Source organism: Pristis pectinata, chromosome 11 (assembly GCF_009764475.1).
Source record: "Pristis pectinata isolate sPriPec2 chromosome 11, sPriPec2.1.pri, whole genome shotgun sequence".
Lineage (NCBI taxonomy): Eukaryota > Metazoa > Chordata > Chondrichthyes > Rhinopristiformes > Pristidae > Pristis > Pristis pectinata.
The window spans coordinates 30635159-30652480 of record NC_067415.1 but is presented as its reverse complement, the minus strand read 5'-3'; the positions used below and the strand labels follow the sequence as shown (position 1 = coordinate 30652480).

The 17322-nt window shown below is 39.8% G+C and overlaps 1 protein-coding gene across 1 annotated transcript in view; it reads right to left on the bottom strand.

Moving 5' to 3' along the window:
* The window catches only part of micu2 (mitochondrial calcium uptake 2), a 326882-nt gene that overhangs the window by 31339 nt on the left and 278221 nt on the right, over positions 1–17322 (bottom strand). The window contains 1 exon segment of the mRNA XM_052026309.1: positions 1126–1214. Within this exon segment, the coding sequence (XP_051882269.1) occupies positions 1126–1214 (89 nt within the window).

Genomic DNA, 17322 nt, shown 5'->3' with positions numbered 1-17322 from the left:
TTTGACAAACTTAAAGCATTTTTTCCAAAACAGGCTTGACACTTCATCGTTCAAATAAATCTCAATGATCTCCATTTGCAAGGGTCTCAAATCAGAATCCAAACAGATAACGTCCACATTGTTGGAATAAACATACTGTAATTACTGTTGTTAGGAAAGCTTTTTAAACATTTAGCTTAATATTTTTGCTTCTAAAATAGATCAATGAACAATAATTCTCTAAGCTTTGCCATTAGTCAACAACATGCTCTTCTAATGTGTTTTCACTTCCAGGCTCAGTTGAAGATAATTTTAGGAAGATGGGCACTACAATTTGAGTTCAATAATCTTGCCCAGTCTTCACACCGAATCTTCTTTTATTTCCAATCTATAGCATCTCATAGGCATAAAACAAAACAATCTCATTGTAAGATATGACTGCTTTCTTTTTGACAATTAGACATATCTACATGGCTCATCAGTCACCTCCTTTCAAAACACACAGGCGCTTTGATCAATGGCCAACAATGATTTCCTGTGTGTGGTAAAGTGTTTTGAAGAAAGATCAGATAAAAATCACATTTTTTTCCATTAAGAACTAGAAAGATGATTTGCTTGATTTACCAACAAATACAATTTGGGTGAAAAGTGATATTTGAACCAAGGTAGAAACCATGCTGACCCTTTTATCTTCTAAATAAATGTGCAAAGCCAGATTTACTGGCATGTAACAAACTTTTAAGCAGCTTTTATGGAGTGATCAAGAGCACATACCTTAACCATAAAGACAATATGTCACTCCCTCATTGTACTCAAACACCTACCAATGTTGAAAAATTATCTGCAATAGACCATAAAAACAGGACCTAGAGCTCTTAACAGTCAGATGTGGGAGTACAAGTTCAACTGAAGTTTTCTATCTCTGTGGTAGGCAGAGATTTCTTACCCACAAAAGTGTAAAAACATGTTAAAAAAGCTATCATGTCACATTTATACTGTGACCTAATTGCTCAAACCATTATGAAATGCCACATTGTTGATGTTTTGCATTTAAGATTAGACAGGGCAAGGTTTAGGAAACTTTGTATTGAAGGTCAAGGTGTTCTTCTAGAAAACAGCTAGTGAGCAGAATGGATAAGAACTTACCTATAAAAGTCTTTATACTGAAGTTTAAGCTCTCCTTCTTTCCCAAAGAAGTGCACCAGCAATGTTGTGTTCATTTCTTTGTTAATTTCCTATAGCAACGACAGAAACAGATAATTGGCCAGCTTGAATACAGTGCTCCCAAAAGTTCAAAATGGTCAATTACTATGGACACATTGATGCACTTGACAATCAAAAAAGAATGTTTTGACTAGTGAATCAGATACAATTCACACTTACGCATATACAGTAAAACTCCCTTAATCTGGCACACACACAACTTTGGTGGTGTTGGAATATCAATTATTCTGGACTATCAGATATTATTGTATCAATACTCCAATACACTTTTAGTACATATTTTAAAAAATGTTATATAGTAGAATCATAAATTTTTCAGTGAACACAGTAAGTTTCAAAGGAGTGTGGGAAATAGAACCAGAGAGTGCAGCAAACAGAGCTAGATCATTTTAAAGGGATTGTGGGAATCCTGACCCTGATGAGTGAGAAGGGAACTCAGGGCCCCAGTGAGTGGAAGGGAGCACAGGAACCAGGGCTCAATGAGTGGAAGGGAGCACGGGAACCAGGGCTCAATGAGTGGAAGGAAGCATGGGAACCAGGGTCCAGGTAGTGGAATGATGGGCCAGAACCAGGACCCTGGAATGTTACAGAGAGCTCGGGAATCGACACGCAGTGTGCAAAATGCCGAACCATCGAGATTTCCAAATGGTGGGATAGCAGATTATCAGAGTTCTATTGTACATTTATACTGAAAGGAGAAATACCCTTAAAACATTTTTGCAAGTGCAATATCCAAGGTACAGTTCATAATATTTCAGTCAAATATTGAATGACATTTGCTATCATAGATTATCACATGGATTATATTCAGGTCAAATTACTTACTTGTATTCAGCTATAAGTTTGCAACAATCAAATCACAAACTGTTCAAAATAATTCTAAAATGTTCAAATCAGGCTGTTGATGTCCACAATGGTTATCAGATCAGCTATATTTTTAATGACTAAAAGCAAACAAAAATTCAACCTGTAGCCACCAATTGAATAAAAGTGATTAAACTGCCATTTTAAGTTTATAAGTCCCTAGGCTCAAATGATTAATTTGAAAACTATTTGTTAAAGAGGTCAGATAATAAAAAAAATTATAATTTGCTATGTATTAGCAAGTAGCATTCACAATTTCTGTGAAACATTCCACATATTTCAGGATGTTGCATAGCAAAATTCTGGATCTTCATGAAAATTTCTTGTGTATGTTTCATCAAAGTCCCTCAATATTATAAAAACAAATACCCAATAAAAGAAATACACATAAATGTAATATCATTTATTCTGAACTTTTTTTAGGCTACAGATTATATTCAAAATGACAGCCTGAATCTTGCTGGTAAATGTCAGTGGTTTAGTGCAAGTGTTGCCAAACACTAAAGTCTTGAACTAACTAAACACTGAAATGACAAATCTGTGAGTTCGCTTAGCTGCTTGACTCCATCTTGCATTTATGTTGGCAAAGTTTTCTCTCGGATCTACTCCAGATTAGATTTCACTGTGGATTGTATAGTTGTGGCTATTATGCAAAGAGAAAGGCAAGTTTAATGGTTTTAATTATTTATAAGTGTTTAGATGTTTTTTTGTTAGCTGTTTTAAAAAAAAGGTAATTTTTAATGTTTTAATTATTTTAAAAAATATTTTTCAAAGCTTTTTAATTATTCATTTTTGAATGCCAGAGACATTTAAAAACTATTGAAAGACAAAGGTGTTTTTGGGTGTGGGTCACTCCAGTACAATGTCCTGCTCTGCTCAGGCCATTCCACAGGAGTCAAGGGTGTTTCACACCACCAAAGTAGGCCCTCTACATTTGCACCTGATGTACAATGAAGTGGTGAGACCACAGGTGCTGAATCTGGGTGACAAGATCTGACCATGTGATCTGGCCCATTATGAATGCACGCCTTTCCTACCCAAAAATTTCACTTTCTATTGCCAGGATTTCTGATCGTTTTTATACCGTCAACATTTAACATATCTTACAATAATTTACAATGGGATTTCCCTATGTAAAACATCTCAATGACACTAACTGCATATGAATCCACTTCTCATCTCCGGAAATACCATAGAAGATCTATTAATATTTAGAAAATACTTGATTCTGTACTAATGTATAATCACTTATAATACAATAACCACAGTTTAAGACACGTCAGTCAGACGACAGCACTGCTGGCTCCTGCAGTGCTCCATGGTTACTGAATATGTAGTTAAATACATGCATACACGCATAAACACATTCATAGAGGGAGGTGTGTGTTTCTATCTGTGTTGGTTCAGCCTTATCTGGTTATGGAATAGTGCTCATCAACATGATCCGAATCTGTATTAGGTGCCCAAAATGATTAATGGAACAAAATTATCAATGCCTATGAAGTAAAACAATCTGATTGTAGTAATCTGATAATCTGTTAGGAATGGGAACAAACTTGGAACATTGTTGTATCAAGTTTTCATGGTAACAGGGAAGTGTTTGTGATTTTGCCTGGCTTACAAAACATTCCTATGCAATTATGAATGGCATCTGTGTTTACCACATAACACAATGAAAATGTGTCCAATTTGATTGAAAACGCTATTTCTGCTGTTTATTCTTTGCCTGCATAGCATGTCTAGTCTTAAAAACCAGGGCAGAGGATTTTGAAGCCCTTACCAAGCTAGAGCTTTTCCACTTATAACTTTTAAATCAAATGGGAACTGACAGATCACCCAGTAGTGTTTTGTTAGAACAAATGTTGGTGTTATTGCTAGATTTACATTTTGACCATTTAAAAAAAACAGATGATGCTCATAGATAAAGGAATTTTAAAAAATACCTCAGCTTATGCAAATATTGTTAATATTTCTAAAAAACTGAAAATATATAACAATTATGAAAAGCAGAATCAAATCATTTTTTAAGAATAAATGTCACAACTAATAGATGGATGAGCTTTCAACCTCACCATTGTTTCAAATTAGTCCCAAAACTATCTGGCAAAATCACAAAACATTCCTTTTTATCAGAAATGTTACATGCAATTTAAAATAATAAGCTTTAATATTGGAAAAGCGTGGAGATGTTAAAGATCACAGCTACTTAATTTATGAAAAACAGCACATGCAAAAATATCCAAATTCAATACTAGTCCCAGAGGATTTCCAATTGCAATTGTGGGACTTGCAATGTTTTGTTACGTTATGATCATTTGCAACAGGCTAAATAGATCATCTTGTCTGTCCCAAAAAGGCATTACAACTCCATGTTTCCTCATACCAGTAGCTATGATCTCAGAATGGCAAAAATAAAACGGATAGTAAAATAACCCTATGAAATTTGTGGGAGGTCAGATGAATGGACCTTGAATATTAACTCTGTTTCTCTATGAGTGACCTGATGAATGCTTCCAATGTTTTCAATTTTTCTCTGCTGAAATTGACATAATTTATTGCAAGTGACTAAAGCCCACTCTGCTTAGCCACATAACTAATAAAAATAAAAATATTTTAAAAATCAAACTCAAGCTTCTCTCACAAAACCTAATGTCAGTTAAATTTATTCTTGGCTTAGGACCACTGGAGGTTCAGGAAAATAAAGAATATTACTTACTATGTCTGGCCAAAAATCATGAAACACTGTCCTATTTTAACACCACCTCCAAATTTACACACAATCTATAACATACACGACTAAATTGCCAATTTACCACAAAAGAACACAAAAGCCTCGTTATAAAGGGACAATTTGGCCTTCTGTTTGGAACGCAGATTCTATTCGTAAATGGTGTGAATCTATTTACAAGGGACGACTTGCTAAATACTTGAAATGGAGAGTAGTACAATGGAAAAAAACCTCCCTGACTGGAAATATAAAACATTCACTGAGCTTATAATGGATCAGAGCAAACTGTTCTACGACTGCAACATTATTATTGTTTATGACAATAATGCTTGTCAAAGGTTACTTAAATGTTTAGGCTTCACACCTGGGATTATATACCAAACCTCACTAAGACAATCTCAATTCTTTCATAGTGCTCGGTAACTCTATCTACCCATACATTACGAACCATTAACAAATTTAAAGCATATTCAAGAGTTAAACTGGCTAAAAAAGACTGGTTTGACAAAATAATTAAATGAAATTCAAATTATGTATTTGGAAATTAAACTACATTGCTTTCCACTGAGCAAATGAATGCCTTTCTACTAACACTAAATCAACCATGATTGAATGGTAGAGCAGACTCGATGGGCCAAATGGCCCAATTCTGCTCCTATATCTTATGGTCTTATGGGCTGCTCATTACTCTATCAATAAATTTCAGGATTGGACAAACTAGATCAGAGCTTTCCCTGTGTTTTTTTTATCTTTACTATTCAGATCCCTGGACCATTATCAAGACAAAAGACAATTTACGATTTTATTTTATGTGTTTATGTTATGACTGTAACACTCTGTTATAGCCATTTTAAATAAAAATCAAACCAAGCCAATAATACACTACAATGAACGTCAAACAATTTCAAACCACCCAGAACTTAAAGTTGGATGAACAGACTTTCAGTAAAATGAAATGCTAGGATAATGATATGCAAATAACCCATGCCCATTAGACGAAGTTGTCATTATCTTGATTTCAGTGACCCACACAATGTTAACTACACTGTTTGTTGCTATTGTGCGTTACCACAATCCCCAATTTTGCATCTGCCATGAAATATAGCCAGCTAGTTGATCAAAGGTAGCCTGCTCCTCTTAAAGGGGAGATTCAATGTGGGGGAAATCAATCTACAGGTCTTGGAAGCTATGGATGAATCCTCTAAGAGTAGGCCCCCTGATTTTCATATGTGCCTAAGTAGCTTGATAGATGGGAGGAGGGTGTATGTGGAAGAAGGGAAACCCTCTAGACATACACTAAAGTGACAATGGAAGCAAACAGCTGTCAAGTCCCAAGGAAATAGATGTTGTCCTGCAAGAGGTTCCATGACCTCCCACCAATTTCTGCTTAGGGCTGCGCATTGCCTTAACTCTCCAACCAATCACACTTGCCACTATTCCAAATCTCACAAGTTACATACACCATCAGCTACTCAGCCACAACTGACACATCACCCAAGCACATTGTGCAAAACTCACTAATATACATCATTTAACAAGCTGGATGATATAAAAATTCATCACTCACTTCCTACCCCTGCTGCTCACCCCACCTTCCCTCACTCTAAACCCTACCCTGCCACCTTTCTCATTTTGGATTATATCGTCCAGCTTGGTGCCTTACAGATCAGACATTTGGGCTTGCTTTTCCCACTGCTTGGTGCAGGCTATGGACGGGTGGGTACAAATTTCTGCTTGCTAGACAGCAGCCCAGCAAAATAAAAACAAAGATGAAGACTTGCTGATGTTTGATCAGAAACCTGCAGCCATCATTTAAGGTGCTACTCAAGGTTGGATCTCCAGCAATTATTTGGCACGAGTACCAGGTAGGGGGCAGGGGAACCCAAAGATCAGCTCTCCAGAGTATAGTGCAACATATAAGTTCTACTTCAGTGGATTCAGATGGGGACCATCAGTTGAGTAACCTACAGAAGACGGTTGAATGATATGGGCAGTAAAATGATGCACTTGCAAGTCTGCTGGAGAACATGCATAAAATATCAAGGATCATGGAGAAGTCTTGCTCTAATCTTGCATGGAGCCCATCTTCTGCAAGAAAGCAGTGCTCAGCCCCATTTCAAAACTTGCAGACCTAGACACCATGTCCAATCTCCATTACAGCACCACCAGAAACCACTGAACATGCGAGTGCTCCAGTAGAACAGAAGACATCTACCTGGGGACTGATGCTCATACTGCTACAAGCATGTTGTTGATATTTCAAAATGGGGGAGGGGGGGTGGGGGGTGGTATAGGGTGTCTCATGACTCCAGTAATTTGTGTTCCAGCAGTTTACCAGATTACTGAGCTGCCATCCTGGAGACATGGCTTTGTTACCACATGGCTTGAATAACCTGTCTTCTCCAAGCTACTGTGATCTCCAAAGATGCTCAAGATGGTCTCCAATGGCTTCCTAAAGCTTTCATTAAAAGTCAGCAGCCTGCCACCATTCATGCTGCAACCATTGGAGCAGCAATGCATAAGACGTGCACTAAGGGAAACAAAAGGGTGATTAGTTAAGGTTTGCATGGCCTTGACATGATTGGATGCATATTCAATGGTTTGAAATGCTATTGCTGTTGGCTTTTATTGCCATTGTGGTCAAATTTGGGTAGCACTGTGGTGCAGTTAGTAGTGCCACTGCCTCACAGCTCCAGAGACCTGGGGTCAGTCCCGACTTCGGGTGTCATTTGTATGGAGTTTGCACGTTGAGTGGGTTTCTTCTAGTGCTCCAGTTTCCTCCCACAACCCAAAGAGGCGCAGTTTGGTAGGTTAATTGGCCACTGTAAATTGACCCTAATGTGTAAGTGAGTGATAGAATCTGGGCAAAGTTGATGAGAATGTGGGATTAATGTAGAATTAGCATAAATGGGTGGTTGAAGGTTGGTGTGGACTCGCTGGGCCGAAGGGCCTGTTTCCATGTTGTATCTCTCTGTAACTCAATGAACCTGTGATGATGAGAAGAAAAGGAAAGGCAAGATGGCAACTGTAGGGGAATAGGGAATTTGAATTGTGTTGATTGAAAGCACAAGAGTGTTTTATACGTTTTATTGTTTTTTCTGTCCTGTTCAACAGCCCAGCTCACATTTCCTCAATTTTCATTATTATGAATCCAATTAAAGAATTCATCATCCTTCAAGAGCAATAATACATTTCACTTTTGTGTTCCAGCTGTTTACTCTGATATTATAGTTACTTATTCTGTTGTGATAATTGAACAGTGCTTGGCATTTGATCAGTGCTCGGCATTTGATCAGTGCTCAAAGCTGTGCTTTATTCTTAATACATCTACATCCAACCTTGATTGGAGGTTCTAGAACTACTATATTCACATAGAAACAATTCCAATATTGCTAGTAAAGTCCAAAACCAAACTAATTTGGCCAAATGATTCAATTTTTTCCCTATTTTGCTTTGTTATTTTCCTGAGAACACAAATTCTCCGTGTGTTCTCTCTTCTTTATTTGATTTAGCAACTATGGCTAGGAAACTGGCCGTCTCTGAAAAGCCTCGTCTCTGAAAGTATAGCCCTGAACTGACAACATGAGCAGCCTAAATTTATTCCAGGCACAACTGTGCTTTATGCAGCTGATCAATGGCTCCCTGTGGCATTAAGGTGAAACTGGGAAAATGTCGGGAACGATATGTTCAATTACTAGAATATTCTCCTTGTGTTCTCTCTTCTTAATTTGGTTTAGTCACAACTTTCACTCATTTCTCAATGCTACTTTTTCAGCTTTTAAAGGAGCACAATGACAAATTGCACTGGCTCCTTTGGGGAACTACATATCATCTAAATCTACCTGAGGTGTTTCCAAAGATTCTTTTGAACGTTGGCATCTCCTGCCACCCTACAGTTGCTCCAGGATTTATTTTTAACTATTTCAATATTGCCTCTTGGATGTTGTTTCATTTCTACATATTCCTCTTATGCCGGCTATCAGACAACAACTATTTAGCTTGCTTCAGTTTTGCAACATTTGATTTCAATTTTTATCTATTCCCTTCACTGTGAGTTTATAAAGGCCAGAGGAATACTACACTAGGTATGAAATCAAATGGGTTTGATAAGGTCTCTGGCATCTGCTTCTGCATTTCTCAGCACAACTCTAAATCTTTTGATAATCATGTTTGCCATATGTCATTGTGATCCTTCAAGAAATCAGTGAAGTTGTGGATGCTGTACCTTAAATGAATATTGCAGTAATTGAACACACGCTTGCCTGAAATCAATTCACAATGATGTGGTAACATTATGGCTGCGTACACTCAAACAGAATCATATTTTCTTTAGTTCATTAACTTCTCTACCTTCAACATTAACATTTTACAAGGTACCTTGAATGTACTGAAAGCAATGTCTGAGGTTTCATATCATAATTATTGTGAAATGGCACGTGTAAGGTAGAATGTTGTGGCCGCAAAATGGGAGATATAAATGAAAGGTAAAATAGAAGAACAGGTTAATACTGAGACGCTAAGACAGAAAATGCCAATACATTTGAATTGAGGGCTGAGAGAATATAACCCATAACAGACAAGTGGTGTTTTCACAAACAGTAAAAGCCTGCTGAACTGAACACTAAGAAATTTGCACTTATTGGTGAAAAGACATGAAGAGATGATCATTGTTATCTTATCAATCTAAGGTGAACAAAATATTTCAGCATAATTGAGCAAAAAGCAACAGTAGAAATGTGACATTATGTAGGAGGGAACAAAAGCAATCCAAAATTTTCAAGAGGTATTCACACTGGCTGGAGTCTAACCTCCAAGCTTTTGATTATATGGGAAGAGGAATTGATCTGAAGGGTGTTGCTGGCATGGCAAGTTTTGACCCAGTGCCAAAACAAATAACTTAAAATCTGTTTAGTGTTGTAAACTATAACTTTAATACCAGTGTGTTTTAACTTTCTATGGACAAATAAAACTAACTTTTCTACCAATACAGTGTCAGGGGTCTCCTCTTAAAATCAACAGAGCTTTTCTTTTATTGATGGCAATAAATCAAACTAACAAACTTACTAAATGTACTTGGACTGCCTCCTAATTGCTGTAAAATGTAAACATTTTCAAATCTATTATACATTAGGATCATAGAAAATTTACAACACAGGAGGCCGATCAGCATGTCTTTGCCAGTTGAAAAACCCTACGTAGCCTAATCTCACCTTCAGGTCATCGCTCTTAAGGTGCATATCCAAGTATTTTTTTTAATATGATGAATATTTCTGTCTCTCCCATCCTTTCAGGCCGAAAGTTCCAGATCCCTATCACCCTCTAGGTAGAAAAACTTTACTGAACTCCCCTCACACTCCAACCAATTACAATAAATCTGTATGCCCTGGATTTTACCATGCTGCTTAGTGAAATTAGTTCTTCCTATTTACTCTGCCCCTCATAAATTTATAAACCTCAATTAAATCTTGCCTTGGCCTCCTCTTTCCTAAGTAAACAACACCAGTCTGTCCAGTCTTTCCTCATAGCTAAAATTTTCCATTTCCTGGCAACATCCTCATGAACCTGATTGTACTCTCTTTCCTGTTGATCAAAACGGTACTCGGTACTCTCGCTGTGGCCTAAGTGTTGTATACAGTTCTGACATAACCTCCCTTTTCTTATATTCAATGCCTTGGCTACAAAAATTAGCAAATTGTAAGCCTTTTTAACCATCTTTATTGATCTGTCTTGCAACATTTATGGATGTGTGGACAAACAAGGTCCCTGTTGCTTCACACCTCTCATTACGCTCACATTTATGTCTATTCCCTTGCCACATTGTACTTTCTCAAACGCATTTTCTCATACTACTCCAGACTGAATTCAATTTGTTAATTTTCTATCCAAGCGACCAGTCAATCCATATGTTCAAATCAATTATTCAATCCAAAGCAAAAAAACAGAACACAGGAAGAACTCAGCAGGTCAAGCAGCATCTGTGATGGCTAAACTTATATGCCACCCTTTCAGATAGTTGAAATAAATGAAGTGAACATTTTAATGTATTACTGATTTCCTTCATAAATAACTATAGTTACTTTCCATACTGATATTAACTACTCAAAAAAATACAATGGGCTTCTATCAATTAACATATACAATTTAAAAACCTTTGCACATATATTGCTTCCAATGAATTTGTTGGTACATGACTACATGGGGTATGGAGTTTCCATATTATATTATAACATTTAAAAACATTTAAAAATAAGTAATAGTATTAACTGTAATGGCTGATGTGCAATGATATAAATGCACAAATCACAGTATTGTTAACCACAGTTTCTAATTTTGCTGTACACATTAATAAATAAATAGTTTATGCCTCACTTTTATATTGAATGAGTATCATGTTCTATAACAAGATGCACCACATGCTAAACAATTATTTTTACCATTAACTGAACAAGTCTCTGGCTTTCCAGCAAAGAAATATCACATGCTTAACTGCTATTTAACCATTTGGTTATGCTGTTAACCACAATCTACAACAAGTTGACACAAAACCAAACCATGCAGTACACTGTTTTAGTTAATAACACACACATGAAAACTTTTATATGTCTATATATGTGAATTGGGATATGGGCAGATTAATTGTTTCAACATGATTTTAAACTTAAGGGAACATGTATTTTATTGAAATATCACAACAACGTACATACCATAATAGTAAATGTCTGTGCTTTGCTATTATCCCTCAGAATATACTTACTGTCTTTTAATGCTTTTGTGCTGGCGGAGACAGCTGAACTCGTCATCTGTTCAAAAGCTTTCTACATACCTCCTGTCCCAGAGAGAATTTTATTCAGCTATTGATTTTCTCCTTGTCAAAATGTCTTACGTTCTTATAAAAGAAAACTGGGCAGAATTTACAATGTATACCTGACGTGAAACCACCTAATATGCCCCATCCACTATAATCCCAAATGTGATTTTGCTTACTCCCATTTCAAAACCTCTCAATGTGCAGATTTTTTAAAAATCCAGTCCTTATCTACAACCTCATCTCTGCAAATCCCTTTGGCCCAATATTTCTGTAAGCATCTTTTGCTTTTCTGACACCAGTTTTCTTTCCCTCAGTTTTCCAAGGGCCTGTATCTGTTCCAATTCCACACTCAAATATGCAACCCAGTTTCTTCTGGTTGAATGGTATGAGGGAAAATGGATAGTAGCCTTGGGAACTAGGAGAAGGGAGAAGGGAGTACCATGATGGGACATGGAAGCACACGTTGATGATCAGCGAATCAGGGAAGAACGGAATTGCTGAGCATGGAGTAAAGAAAATGACTGCTGAAATAATTTCAAGGAACCAATCACTGAAATTCAAATAAGCATTGTAATTTCCTTTTTCTAGCATTAAAAATCTATAAATTGTGAGGTGTGAAAATGTTCAAAATGATGCAAAATTATTTATAATATAAAATTTCAACATTTTCCTCAGGAGTAAACACCAGACCTAACTAGAAATACATCATCGACATGCAACAATGCTGGGAAAGAAAGCATTTTTTGTACTATTTAAAGTTTTTTAATTTTCTGCCCAGTTTTCATAATGTTATAGTCAATTAAACTAGATTTAAAACCCTAACTGATATTAGACAGATTTTGTAAAGAAGAATATTTAACTTTGCTGTTGAAATTTTGTTTTTGTAGAAGAATTAAATCATTAGTTCCTGACTGGCAAAAAGAATATAAAGAAACAAACATTTATTTTTGTAGACAGAACTAAAATTTCCCACTTTCAACATGGACTCTTAAAAGGTAATAATGTACCAGAATTGAAGACTTAATTGAAGGGTCAGTGTGTTTCCTAATCTTTACTATAAAATCAATCCATTTCCTTTAGCACTAATCTTCAGGATTTCATTACAATGGATTATTTTTATAACACAAATAAAGGAATGTATAACAATATCTGTTATAAACCCCTAGCTCACAGCACTTTTACAGTTTCGGATGCTAATGTCTCATCTTAAGACTTCCAATTTTGGATTTCATCTTTTTGAAACTTTAGTTTACCCTTATTTGTTAGGCTATAATAGCTCTAGTTACACCATGTATTAACACAATGCACTCCACAAATATATGGTATGTGATAACTACACAAATTTCATTGCAATACATTTAGTTACAAAATAATGCCTCATATCAGGTCAAACTTTGACAAGAATCTCATTAAACTATTGCAGCTCATACATGGCGATGCATCAGTAAAACCTATTTCAGTCACTTCAAAGAAAAACTGTATTTATGCATTCTAGGAAATAGAAATTCAACGCACTATATGTGAATATGGTAGTCTATTTGTGCTGAAAGCTGTTTCTGAAATTAATTTTCATTTAAGTTAAATGATTCAGTAAGTTAATATTTCAAAAGCCACAAAGGAAAATCAGCCCTATGTCTGGTAATCAATAAAATAATTCAGCAGTTTTGGCCAATGAATATAAAAATTTGATATTATTTTTGGCCCTGATATTGCAGCAGTAATGATGGTAGCACCACTGGAGTTCACTATTTGCTGTCTGAAACTGACAGCATTAACTTTGGATCATAAGTATGAAAATTGAGGAAAGGTGAGCTGGGCTATTGAACAGGATAGAAAATTCAGGAGCTATTGTCAGTGCAAAAGTCAAACTGCTGGAGGAACTCAGCAGGTCAAGCAGCATTTGTGGAGGCAAAGGGATAGTCGATATTTTGGGTTGAGATCTTGTAACAGGACTCACTGCAAACCTGCAGACTGTGCTTCTATGTTGAACTCAGCACAGGTCAACAAGAGAGTGGGAACATGAGTTAATTGCCCAGTACTTAACAAAGGATCTCACCCAAAGATCCTGCATCAGGTCAAGGCAAGGTAAAGAGCAGCTGTGAGAGTCTCTGGTAGTAATGTGTTGATTTCAAACAAATGTCCTCAGGCTTACTAACTTAAAAATGCTTTTTAAAATCATTTCAAGATTTCCTTAAACATCTCTTTAATGGATTATTAATTTAGATAAGTTTTTAAATGTGTAGGTTTTTAAAAAAATTCTGAAATTAGCAAATGCTTGGAACATCTCAGTAATATTCAAAACATTTTTAAAAAGCTGAACTGCATTAACAGCTGCTGATAAGATTGGAAGTGTGACTTTTTTCTGATTTTGTGGGCTGGACTTATTCTGAACACCCAGTCTGATGCCCTACTACAGCAGAAAAAAACACAAGGCCTCCCTTGTGGTAAGATCTTCCAGCATTCTCTCTAAATTGATCCTGGGAGGATAGCTGAAGATAGGCATCGGCTTTTAGCCAAGTTCGCCAATGAAGTTGCTGGCTCAATGCCAACAGCAAAATCTGATGTGTTATACCTTCAAGTTACCTTCTGCAATTTGGGCTAGTTATTTATCCCAGTATAAGCTCTGTTGCATTCTTTGAAGATTAATTTCACTAGAATAAAGGTAACTGTAAAAATAGAATCCCATAAGTTTAGCAAAGATAAGGTCCACCCTTAAGCCCTTCTTCTCAAAGCTTAGATCTTTTCAAGACTATTGTTTCTAATTTTAAAAATCCACCTATACAAAGCACAAACATTTTAATAGGATATAATCTCTTATAAATGGATTAGCCATCAATGTAGCAATAAGAATAGTCGCAAACAGCTGTAGTTGGAGAGACACATTTAGAGTAATTAAGATGAGGGTGTAGCGGTTGCTACCGCGGAATAAAACAAGACTCACTCGGAGGATTGCCAAACAGAACTGGTTTATTTTCCCACCTTGCGCGGGCCCTTTAAGGGAGAAAACTCCCGCCCAAAAAACCGGCAATGACGTAAGTCCTACGTCATCAGGACTTTCCCGCGCGCGGGTTCTCCCCGTCGCTCGGAAAGACGAGGCCCACCGCCATCTTGGGCCTCGTCGCTCCGACACCGCGCAACCCGACTGCCGAGCCGGTTCGCCCGACTAGACGGTGAGTCGCCACACAACCCCCCCCAGAACCGGCGAGACAGTCCCCAAGGTCCGTGGGCTGTGCCAGCTGCCGCTTAGGGGGGTGGCCTCTGCGTCGCGGCGTGGCAACCTCGACAGGCTGTTGCAGATCCAAATGGGCCGGTTTGAGGCGGTCCGCTGTGAAAACCTGTTCCCTGCCTCCAATGTCCAAAATAAAAGTGGATCCGTTATTCCGTATGACTCGGAACGGTCCCTCATATGGTCATTGCAATGGCGCCCGACGTGTGCCCCTGCGAACGAAAACAAACTTACAGTCCCATAGTTCCTTGGGCTGGCAGGATGGGGCTTGACCGTGCCATGAGGTGGGAATCGGGGCCAAGGCGCCAAGCTTCTCGCGCAGTCTTTGTAGGACTGCTGGGGGTTGTTCCCCTTGGTCCCGAAGGGCAGGTATGAAATCCCCGGGGACAACTAGTGGCGCCCCGTATACAAGCTCAGCTGACGAAGTGCGGAGGTCTTCTTTGGGGGCAGTGTGTATGCCGAGCAGGACCCAAGGCAGCTCGTCAACCCAGTTAGGACCCTTCAGGCGGGCCATCAAGGCCGATTTTAGATGGCGGTGAAAACGTTCCACCAACCCGTTTGATTGAGGATGGTAGGCCGTGGTGGTGTGCAGCTGCGTCCCTAGCAGGTTCGCTAATGCAGCCCAGAGACTGGAAGTGAATTGGGTGCCTCTGTCTGAAGTGATGTGGGCCGGAACGCCAAAACGTGAGACCCAAGTTGTGAGCAGCGCTCGGGCACAGGAATCAGTTGTGATGTCAGTCAGGGGGGTTGCCTCAGGCCACCTCGTGAACCGGTCCACGATAGTAAGGAGGTACCGGGCTCCTCTTGAAACCGGCAGAGGGCCCACGAGGTCGACGTGTATGTGGTCGAACCTCCTACGGGTAGGCTCGAACTGCTGTGGTGGGACCTTGGTGTGTCGCTGGATTTTTGACGTCTGGCAGTGCGGACAAGTCCTGGCCCACTCACTGACCTGTTTGCGCAGGCCATGCCAGACAAACTTGCTGGCGACCAGTCGGACAGTAGATCTGATGGACGGGTGCGCCAACCCATGTACCGAGTCAAAAACGCGTCTCCGCCAGGCTGCAGGGACTATAGGGCGGGGCTGACCAGTCGCAACGTCGCAAAGTAGGGTCCGCTGACCTGGACCAACCAAGAAATCTCGGAGCTGTAGACCCGAGACTGCAGTTCTGTAGCTGGGCAGTTCGTCGTCGGCTTGCTGTGCGTCAGCCAGGGCCGTGTAGTCGACACCCAAGGATAGGTTGTGGATGGTTGGTCTGGAAAGTGCATCAGCAACAACATTATCCTTTCCGGAGACATGTTGGATGTCAGTTGTGAACTCGGAAATGTAGGATAATTGTCTCTGCTGACGAGCTGACCAGGGATCGGAGACTTTGGAGAAGGCAAAGGACAGAGGCTTATGATCGGTGAAAGCGGTGAAAGGCCTGCCTTCTAGAAAGTATCGGAAATGCCGGACCGCCAGATACAGCGCTAGAAGTTCCCGATCAAAAGCGCTGTACTTCAGTTCGGGCGGTCTAAGGTGTTTGCTGAAAAATGCCAAGGGTTGCCAGCGGCCTTCGAGTAGCTGTTCCAGTACCCCACCCACCGCGGTGTTGGACGCGTCTACCGTGAGGGCAGTCGGGACGTCAGTCCTGGGGTGTACCAGCATCGTGGCATCTGCCAGGGCGTCTTTGGCCTTAACGAAAGCAGCCGCAGCCTCGTCAGTCCAGATGATGTCCTTGCCCTTACCAGCCAGCAGCGAGAACAGAGGGCGCATGATACGGGCTGCTGCAGGGATGAAACGATGGTAAAAGTTGACCATCCCAAGGAATTCCTGTAGGCCTTTGACTGTGTCGGGGCGGGCAAAATGGCGGATAGCATCCACCTTGGCGGGTAGGGGTGTTGCCCCGTCGCTGGTGATTTTGTGGCCGAGGAAATCGATAGAGTCAAGTCCGAATTGGCACTTGGACGGGTTAATCGTGAGGCCGAAATCGCGGAGGCGGGAATACAGCTGGTGGAGGTGGGAAAGGTGTTCCTGGCGGTTACGGCTGGCGATCAGTATGTCGTCCAAGTAAATGAACACGAAGTCCAGGTCTCGGCCTACCGCGTCCATCAGCCGCTGGAAGGTCTGCGCGGCGTTCTTAAGGCCGAACGGCATCCGAAGGAATTCGAACAGGCCGAATGGGGTGATAATCGCAGTTTTGGGGACGTCATCCGGATGGACCGGGATTTGGTGGTATCCCCTAACGAGGTCCACTTTGGAAAAGATGCGGGCCCCGTGTAAGTTCGCTGCGAAGTCCTGGATGTGAGGGATGGGATAGCGGTCCGGGGTGGTGGCGTCATTCAGCCTGCGATAGTCGCCGCAGGGCTTCCACCCTCCGGTGGCTTTGGGGACCATGTGCAGGGGGGAGGCCCAGGGGCTGTCTGACCTGCGAACAATCCCCAGCTCCTCCATGTGACGGAACTCTTCCTTTGCCAGGCGGAGCTTGTCTGGAGGTAATCGTCGTGCTCGGGCAT